The sequence below is a fragment of the Chaetodon trifascialis genome, chromosome 15 (genome assembly GCF_039877785.1).
Source record: "Chaetodon trifascialis isolate fChaTrf1 chromosome 15, fChaTrf1.hap1, whole genome shotgun sequence".
Taxonomy (NCBI): domain Eukaryota; kingdom Metazoa; phylum Chordata; class Actinopteri; order Chaetodontiformes; family Chaetodontidae; genus Chaetodon; species Chaetodon trifascialis.
Window position 1 is genome coordinate 18,245,041 of NC_092070.1, and position 10,321 is coordinate 18,255,361.

The following is a 10,321-nucleotide window of genomic DNA, read 5'->3' on the forward strand; positions in this document are numbered from 1 at the left end:
TGATTATTGAAGAGGACATAAATATTTTCCAATGTGTAGTGCTTCAAACAGTAAGCAGCAATAATACAACATGAATTTTAGCAAACTTTTGATGACTCCCTAAGCTTTTATTGTTGCACTAAAACTGTAATTTGTATTTTTGTATGTGTTTGTCATTTGATCAAAATGTTTACATTTCATTTTATCGTATCTTAACTGATTTCATTCAGTTGTTTTATTGACTATTGTTTCTAAGTGCAGTTCTAACGCTTTTCTTTGCCTATAAAAGCACTTTTAATTGCTTCTTTGTTTGAAATGTGCTTCATAAAACTGCCTCGCATTGTTGCAAAATGTATTTTGAATCCTTGCATTAAAATTGAAAGCAACATCTTTGATTAAAATAATCTGACATGTAAGAACATAATGAGTCACATAACATTAATATAATTTCAAGTAAAAGCAAATTAGATGAGCATAAGCAAACAAATAGCACTAACCTGGGATGTTCTGCCAGTTCTCAGAGGAGTCTGAAGCTGTTGCTTTTATAGAGGCTGGAAGTGCCTGGTCAGCAGCAGTCTGCCACTCGATTTGGTCAAGCATCCATGTCATCATGAGACCTATCTTGTAACATTGCTGATTTGGTAAGCTTTTTTGTATTTAAGGTCTAACATTGCTAACTATCCAAATAGCAATAAAACAAGAAAACTCAAAATGTTAAATCAACTAAAGAATGTGGGATGAGAATTTTAGTAAAACTAAAAATTAAAAGGGAAGAAAATTGCTATTACAACAGTTTTGGGCTTACCTTAGTAAGATGAACTCAAATGTCATTGGTATTGGGTGTCAGAGCTTGTCCACATTTCAAATCTTTGAAATAATGTAAAATTGAGTATCACTAATGAGTATCACCAATATATGGTAAAACAGCACTTAGCATTCTAACTTAAAGCCCCCCTCACACCATACATTTTGAACATGTCATGTAATATTAGTAATGTCATGCAACATGTTTTAAAGAGAAACATTAGCCTTAGCCTTAATTCTGCTCATAAAAAGTGTGACTGTAATGTCCAGAGAATGTCCCAAAATAGATGGTGTGCAATACATACATTTTGCTCCAAGAAATAATTTATTCAAATTTAGATTCTGACTTACTTGAGAAGGATTTCTTTCTCTTATAATGACAGGCTGTCTCTACTTACCCATGCAATTAAACATGCTCATAGCCAGGAATGGAACTTAATTTTGGAGAAGCACCCAAGTGGTGCTGGTATATAGTTGCAGGACATTGGCACATCTCATATTGCTCTAATAAAACTGAATGTTAAGGCCCTTTCCATAAAGTTCAAGTGGTATTACACCTTGCCTTATAAGGACTAGATCATTTGCCAACCACGCTGAGATAAGACCTATAATAAGTCCCACTCAGATATCAAAGATCTTTACCCTCGTGCTACATTTGATTCTAAGGATGTTGTTGCTGTTATGGAAACTCATGCCCTTGAAAAACTATGTGAGTCTGGTTTTGAGACATTGCTGGTATTGGCTCCAAAATAAAATGACCTACATAATGTTGATAACAGTTACTGACTGTCCAAATACCCACAGAAGGATTAATATTGAATGATACAATCACTATAATTAAAAAAATGTGCATTACCTTAACTGACTAACTTTAAAACTGACTTTCAGCCTTCCTTACTTTTGGAAATTCACCATACATTTTATATGTCTGCATCGTATTTACATTTAAGAGTATAATTGTCTGAAGGTGGTTTCATTATAAATTGTTGTGAAATCCATCTGTTGAAAAAAAAAAAGAGGATACAGAGGTTAATTTTGCCGGTTATAAGGTGTTACTATGTGATTTAATAGAGAGACTTTGTAATCAATCAAGCACAAATACGATATTTGACACAAGATCCATATTTTGTGATTACTAGATAGGAATCCTAAAAAAATATATCTGAACTTGGTATCACGTTGACGTGACGTGACGTGACGTGACGTGGGTGACGTTTTGCGAAACCGGAAGTGTCAATGAGCGCTACACGCTTCGAGCATTCTGCAAGCGAGTGTTAGCTACAGTTAGCATTAAATTTTATGTCGAACGACCTTTCTGTCTTGGGAGAAATGGCTTCGCTAAGTGGAAATGCTGATGTTATGTTTGTAAGTTACACTATACAGTTTATTGTTATCTATTAACATTTGTTGACTACACATAACGCTAGCTAACTTTTACAAGGTTGCTAACATTAGCTTGACTGTGTGTTTGTATTTGAAGCAGTGTTGAAAGTTTGGTTGTTGCTTGTCGTAAGCACGGATTGAGAGATTTGTTGACAGACACGCTTCATTCCTAAATTGTGGTCCAACTACTGGAGTCCTAAACACACAGTAGTTCGTTATCATTTAATCATCTTTGCTTTATTAATGTTTCATTTGCAACAAAGGACAGATATTTGTTCACGTTGTAGTGACGTTACGCTGCCATGCTAATGTTAGCTTTAGCAAACACATCTCTGAAAAGTTATTATAGTAGTTATGTAAAAATGTTATGTGTTGTGATTTCTGGCACTGTTAGGAAGACGACGATCTGCCTTATGAAGAGGAGATTATTAGGAACCCATACTCAGTCAAGTGCTGGATGCGTTACATCGAATTCAAACAGAACGGACCAAAATCCACCCTCAACTTGATATATGAGCGCGCTCTGAAAGAGCTGCCCGGCAGGTAACGAACATTATGGAGGAACGGTATAAACAAAGTATCGATATTGCACTGTAAGCCTACAGATTATTGAAACCACATCTGTACATGCAAGAATATTGTGACCTTGAGATAGATTGGACATTATCAACTATTCTTTGGTTAAAATGTGGCACTGTTGTCTAAAGAATTCGGCAAATACACTGACTTTGATTAAGGTGATCGTGGCAAGATGACCAAATCAGGTTTAAGATTTACTACTTGCTTACGCTCTAACCATTTTACTCCTTTTCTTTCTTTTTTTGCAGTTATAAACTGTGGTACAATTATCTGAGAGAGAGACGAAAACAAGTCAAAGGGAAATGCATCACTGAACCAGGCTATGAAGAAGTCAATAATTGCCATGAACGGGCATTGGTGTTCATGCATAAGGTAAAACTTCCTATAGGACTCCATACTGAATCACTTAACAGTACAAAATAACATTAAATTGTTGTTTGTGGAAGTTGCGCGTGAAACTAATCATCTGTTTTTCCTTAAAATAGATGCCTAGAATATGGCTTGATTACTGCCAGTTCCTTGTGTCTCAATGCAAGATCACAAGAAGTCGGCAAACGTTTGACCGTGCACTCAGAGCTCTACCTGTCACTCAACACCCACGGATCTGGCCTCTGTATCTCCGCTTTGTCCGTAACCTGCCCCTGCCTGAGACAGCTATCCGGGTGTACCGCAGGTACCTTAAGGTGAGAACTCAGTGCACATACTAGTACCATACAGCAGCTTTCATTTAGGATGTTGCTTAAGAAAGTTTGTCCTTGTATTGTTAGTTGCATTTGGGCAGTTTCACTGGCAATGTGTGGAAAATGTAAATGACATGGATTCCATGTCAAAGGCTACTAGATTTATTCTTTAGTCTGAGTTTTTTTCCCCCGTCATCCAAAAGGCTCCATCAACACACTATATTGAGCTCTAATGTTGATCAAGAAGTGAAAATGTCATTTATACAACAGAATAGGATTACTATTTATAGGTGAAGCTACTATTGAAAAGTAAAGGTGTCAGTAGATTATGATGTTGACATTTTCTGCACTTTGTACCATATAGCTTTCTCCAGAGAATGCAGAGGAATACATAGACTACTTACGGACTGTTGGTCGCTTGGACGAAGCAGCTGTGCGGCTAGCAGCTGTTGTCAATGACGAAAGCTTTGTGTCCAAAGAGGGCAAATCAAACTATCAAGTAAGATTTTATTCTCACCTCAAGCACCTCTGAATTGTCTGTTTTTTTTTTTGTTTTTTTTTTAATTGTTTGTTTTTTTTCTTTCAGCTGACCAAGAAAGTTAATAAATCTTGTTTCTGCATTTATTTGTTGAACAGCTGTGGCACGAGCTATGTGACCTGATCTCTCAGAATCCTGATAAGGTGACCTCTCTGAATGTAGGAGCCATCATTCGAGGAGGCCTCACTCGCTTCACAGACCAACTTGGAAAACTCTGGTGCTCTTTAGCTGACTATTATATCAGGAGTGGTCACTTTGAAAAGGTGTGTTTCCTCTTAATAGCTTCCATTTATGTATATATATCATAAGGCGCAAAGCATATTGAAAGTTGTTTATTCAAAATATTCCTGCTTCGTATGAAGTTAGTGAGTTTGTGCAGTTGCATTAACATTCATTTATTTGTGCATTGGTTTGACTGGCTGACTCTGACTATTAATGTCTTTACTTTCTCAGGCCCGTGATGTATATGAGGAGGCCATCCTTACAGTGGTAACTGTAAGGGATTTCACACAAGTGTTTGATAGTTATGCCCAGTTTGAAGAGAGCATGATTGCAGCCAAGATGGAGACCACAGCTGATATGGGACAAGATGAAGATGGTGTGTGTGCATTCATTAATATTGCCAGCAGTCCTTACTTTTACTTCTCCGTTTGCCTCATTAATTGTCCCTCTCTCACCAGATGACATAGACCTGGAGCTTAGACTGGCCCGCTTTGAGCAGCTGATAGCCCGGCGGCCACTCCTGTTGAACAGTGTGCTGCTGCGGCAGAACCCTCACAATGTCCATGAGTGGCACAAGCGGGTAAAACTGTATGAGGGTAATCCACGCCAGGTGAGTTTTTTTTTCTTTTTTTGGACAGGGATAGGACACACACAATTCATAGTGGTACAAAAAATTAACAAACTTCAGCGTTTCAATCCTTGACAATCTTTTACAGGTCATCAACACATACACTGAGGCAGTACAGACTGTGGATCCAATGAAGGCCACCGGAAAGCCTCACTCTCTGTGGGTTTCCTTTGCTAAATTCTATGAGGAGAATGAGCAGCTGGATGATGTAAGTGACTGAGGTCTTTCTTTGTTTAGTTCCAATGAGGTGCTTTTTCTGTTCTTGATATGTCTGAAGTTTACTCACTGTCACTCAGGCCAGGACAATTTTTGAGAAGGCTACAAAGGTGAACTACAAGCAGGTGGATGACCTTGCTGCTGTGTGGTGCGAATATGGAGAGATGGAGCTACGCCATGAGAACTATGAACAGGCACTGCGCATACTAAGGGTGAGACACTTGTAGCACTAGTGCAGTCAGTAACCTAGTATCAACATTTAGACTAGATGTTGGGTAACATCTAGTGGCTGAACTGAGAAACTGCAACAACATTGGTAAATCTTCCTCCATATGTTTTTTGAAAACATATTCTCTTCTGAGATCAAGCCTTTTTGAACTAACTAACATCAATTCTTAACACCTGGCAACTGATATAGCAGTCTATAGATTAGACCAGAGGCTGCATGTCATATTAGTATTTAGAGTAGATGGTTAGCATTACTTTAGAAACACTAACTTGGCTATTGACGCTGAAAACATTACATACTGCTTTGTCTGATACTCTCCACTTTTCTGACATTGCACAGATGTTCCTTTGTGTGTGGTGGAAACTAAACCAAGTACACTGCACAACTGGGTAGTTTGGGGTGCTAGGAGATTAAAGTACTGCCGACAAAATAGATTTGGGGCAGCTCTACCTGATTACAGATTGTGAAATCTCAGTCGAATTATTGATTTGCAATACTTGTACTTCCTGCCCACGAATTATGTGAATTTTGAGCAAAGAGTAAAATATTACTGCTTGCATCCTTAAATATGTGACACCACTTGTATATTTTGGCATAAATGCTTTGTACATATAGTTGTAAGACATGTTTTTTTTTTTATTGATTTGAATATAGAAAGCGACAGCCATCCCATCCAAGAAAGCCGAGTACTTTGATGCATCTGAACCAGTCCAAAACAGAGTCTACAAATCCTTGAAGGTCTGGTCTATGCTGGCAGACTTGGAGGAGAGCCTTGGCACTTTCCGGGTATGTTCACTAAAGTCTTTTTATCTTACTACGTATGAGCCGAAGATATGCAATAGGTTTACATCACATGGAGGGTAAACTCTCAGATTTTGTATTGGTTTCAGAATCCTGATCCACTGTGTGCTTTGTTTGACTCGTTGCTCTATGTTTAGTCTAATTCTTCCTCCATTTTCCTTTTCCTTTTGTTCTTAGTCCACGAAAGCAGTGTATGACCGCATTATTGACCTCCGCATCGCCACGCCTCAGATCATCATCAATTATGCCATGTTCCTCGAAGAGCACAACTACTTTGAGGAAAGCTTCAAAGTAATAACACGTCACAAATTAACTAAAGCAACATTTAATGACAGTATGTATTCTTGACCTGGTCAACGTTCCAATCACTGAGCAAGTCTTCATTGTCTTTTGTCAATACCTTTTAGGCTTATGAGCGTGGCATCGCTCTCTTCAGGTGGCCAAATGTTTATGACATCTGGAACACTTACCTCACCAAGTTCATTGATCGTTATGGGGGCAAGAAGCTGGAGAGAGCTAGAGATTTATTTGAGCAAGCTCTGGATGGTTGCCCTGCCAAGTTTGCCAAGAGTAAGTGGCTTTGTTAGAATTACATTGGCAACTTGTGCAGAGTATATTCCACATATGCCTTTTTTTTTCTTCTTTATCGATGATGTACTGAAGCCGAATGTATCACTGTGTGTTGCTTTCCAGCCATTTACCTGTTGTACGCCAAATTGGAGGAGGGATATGGATTGGCACGACATGCCATGGCTGTCTATGAAAGAGCAACCCAGGCAGTGGAGACTGAGGAGAGACATCACATGTTCAATATCTACATCAAGAGAGCAGCTGAAATTTATGGAGTCACATATACGAGAGCGATTTACCAGAAAGCTATCGAGGTACATTGTAAAAAGCATTAGTGAGTGTGCCAACATGTTATATTGAATCCTGCTTTCTCTGCTGAATTCATTTGATCTTCAGGTGGTTCATGTAGATCCAATAAGGAAAATAATAATAATCAATGGCAGCATTTTCCTTAGTCTTGAAAGCAACTTTATGCAAGACTTGGTAATTTTTAGTGATTTGGTGCACCTGTAGTTTCTTAGTGCACTTATGCACCGCTGTTTATTTTGTGAAGATTAGCTTGCCAACAACTAAAAGCCAGGCCGAGATTACTCTTGGCTGGCCTTTTGCTTTGTCACTATTAACTAATGACTATTCCTCATGTTCTTCATTAAATTATTGCTGTGCATTGTAACACAAATTACTGTTAATTTGGACCCATCAAAATTGCAAGGTTTGCTGTGAAGCAGTGCTATGAAACCATTTTATGTTTCTTTTACTCAGTAATTTGCAAGATTGTCCTTCCTGACTTGAAATGAGGCTAGCTCAATTTGATTTGTTCTTATGCCTGAAAAGCTTAGTGTGCAGTAGTTTTTCTGGAAATAAGCATTATGGTCCTTTGTTCTATGCATTATTACAACTATAATCTGAACTATACCTATGTATTTATGCAGGTCCTTCCTGATGAGCATGCGAGGGATATGTGTCTGCGATTTGCTGACATGGAGAGTAAACTGGGTGAGATTGATCGAGCCAGAGCAATCTACTCCTACTGCTCCCAGATCTGTGACCCCAGGGTGAGATAAACTACCTCCTGCCATTACCTGCTTCTGAAAAAAATGTTAAGTTTCCATCCATGATGTGCACATCGCAATTCCTCTCATATTTATGAACATGGTGTTTCAGGTGACTGCTAACTTCTGGCAAACCTGGAAAGAATTTGAGATCCGCCACGGAAATGAGGACACTATCAGAGAAATGCTGAGGATCAAACGTAGCGTCCAGGCCACATACAATACCCAGGTCAACTTTATGTCCTCTCAGATGCTGAAGGCCACAACAAGCTCCACAGGCACTGGTGAGAGAGCTTTCAGTCATTCATTAGCTGCTGACAAGCTCATCCTGCATGAGTACCATGAACTATATAGGCTCTAGGACATTGGGGCATGTTATATTTAATAACAATATAATTAAATTGATGGTAGACATGCTACATACATGCCCAAAACCCTGAAGTTGCACCCCAGAACTGCACAAGTATGAATGCACTAATGTATTTTTCCTAATTTTTTGGTGTTTCCCCAACCTTTTGTTTTTGTCTTGTGTATAGTGTCAGATCTTGCTCCAGGTCAAATGGGACTTGATGACATGAAGATGTTGGAGCAGAAAGCTCAGCAGCTTGCTGCAGAGGCTGAGCAGGACAAACCCAAGCCCAAAGAGAAGATTCTCTTTGTCAGGTTTGTGAAAGTATCTGTGAAAAGTTATGGTGTTTATAACTCCAATTCCAAAAAAGTTGGGATGTGTGTGTAAAAGATGAATAAAGCACAAGAATGTGATGCTTGAAATTACTTGAAAGCAGTATAAAGATAATATATTTAATACTTTAGCTCATCAAACTCATTGAGTTTTGGAAATATATGCTTACTTTGAATTTGATGCAGCAACATGTTTCAAATAAGTTGGGAATGCTCCAAAATCACCTGTTTGGAACATTCCACGGGTAAACAGGTTCATTGGTAACAGGTGATAGTATCATGATTGGGTATGAAGGGAGCATCAGTTCTTCAGGAGCAAGGATGGAGCGAGGTTCACCGCTTTGTCAGCACATGATTGTTTGAAGGACATTACTACAAGGGCTCAGGAACACTTGGTGAAACTGCTGTCGGTAAACACAGTTCATTGCATATGATGGCAAATTCCAGCTTTTTGGAATCAGAGTTATAGAAGATTTGACTGCATGCTCTGAAAGAAATGGAGACACATACGGTAAGTTTTATTCTCTGTGTCTTTACAGGAGTGACACCTCTCGCAGTGAGTTGGCTGAGCTTTCCAAACAAGCCAATCCCGATGAGATTGACATCGATGATGATGACGAGGATGAAGACGATGAAGACCAGGGACCGGATGGTGAGTGACACACACAGCAGGCCCAGAAAATGTGAAATGGAACCATTTAATGTTTGTTCATGAACACGCCTGTGCTAATTGTCTTCTCCTCTTGTTCTCTCACAGAGGTACAGCTTGAACAGAAGAGCGTCCCCACAGCTGTCTTCGGAGGGCTTAAAGATGACTGAAAGAGACCTCCCTCACTGAATTTTGCAAAGTTATTTCATTATTTCTTTTTTTAGACATTAAATAGGCTCCGTTTTTAAATATGCGTAAATGATCGGTTCTATCCACTTTGTTTTGATAGCACATGAGTGAAAAACAGAATGGCAGCATTTGTGCATTTTCCTGGTGGCTGTTTGTGGTACAGTATACAAAGCCTGTATTAGTTTTGGCCATATGGTGTCAGTCTTTCTCAAGTATGAAACTCAAGATGGAAGAAGCAGCCTTCTGTTATGAAATACTGTTTATATGGTAACTGTAATTGAAGTCTAATGTAGTTTGACTTTGTGTCCAAACAGCATTTTATAATAGAGTTAGTCATGAAAACCCTTTTGTACACTTATTAAACGCAGAGGCCTTTCTGTGACAGGAAGCTCTGCCCTAGAAAACACAGGGGAGGAGCATATTTTCTTGCACAGGCGACATTCATTTGGAAGTGGAGCTGAGCATTCAAGTCTCACATTGTTGGCTTGGGGATCACTTTAGCTTGTATACACGTCACGATACAAATATTGAAATTGTGCTGTAGTTGTACGTGTGCTCGTTTGTACCAGTACAGACGAGGAACAGTTTGTGCGACTGAAGAATAGGAGCACTGTAAAAAGAAATTAAGCCGCTCCATAATTCAGTACTAGCAAAGGTGTTTACTAGGCTTACTGGTCATTTTTGAAGATGATGCTGTAAAATTACAAGATATTTGACATTTTGCCTGTTGCCCCACTGCTTACATTTGGAGTGTTTGTGAATTATGTGCCAGCAGTTCTGGCTGTGACAAGATGGACACTTTGAATCTGAGAATTTTTTTTATGTTGTCTTAAAAACACAGTTGTAATAAAAATGGATTTATATCTGTTAAAGGCAGTGGCTTCTATCTGACAGAGGGAACCTGCCCTTGAAAACAATTTGCAGCCAAACTCCTACATCACGAAACACATTAAACTCACTCCAGTGATGTATGTGCAACCTATGGATGATATGGGAATTATTTTTAAGGAAGAATGTGATGCAGATCTACTATTCATGGAATGTATATCATGGAAAAGGCCTTATAATTACAGTCACCTCATCTTAAGAGTTGAACTGACTGGGAAAAACCAGGAAGAAGT

At 38.8% G+C, this 10,321-nt stretch overlaps 1 protein-coding gene across 1 annotated transcript; it reads left to right on the forward strand.

Moving 5' to 3' along the window:
- The first annotated feature begins 2,001 nt into the window (after nt 1-2,001).
- On the forward strand, nt 2,002-10,069 carry xab2 (XPA binding protein 2). The gene is made up of 19 exons (XM_070980193.1): nt 2,002-2,148; nt 2,561-2,709; nt 2,994-3,117; nt 3,231-3,428; nt 3,790-3,924; nt 4,062-4,226; nt 4,417-4,561; nt 4,644-4,795; nt 4,902-5,021; nt 5,110-5,241; nt 5,913-6,044; nt 6,237-6,350; nt 6,467-6,629; nt 6,753-6,943; nt 7,562-7,684; nt 7,794-7,965; nt 8,218-8,344; nt 8,902-9,014; nt 9,120-10,069. The coding sequence occupies exons 1-19, from the start codon at nt 2,083-2,085 to the stop codon at nt 9,179-9,181; spliced, it is 2,583 nt and encodes an 860-aa protein (XP_070836294.1). The 5' UTR covers nt 2,002-2,082; the 3' UTR covers nt 9,182-10,069.
- The last annotated feature ends 252 nt before the right edge of the window (nt 10,070-10,321 follow it).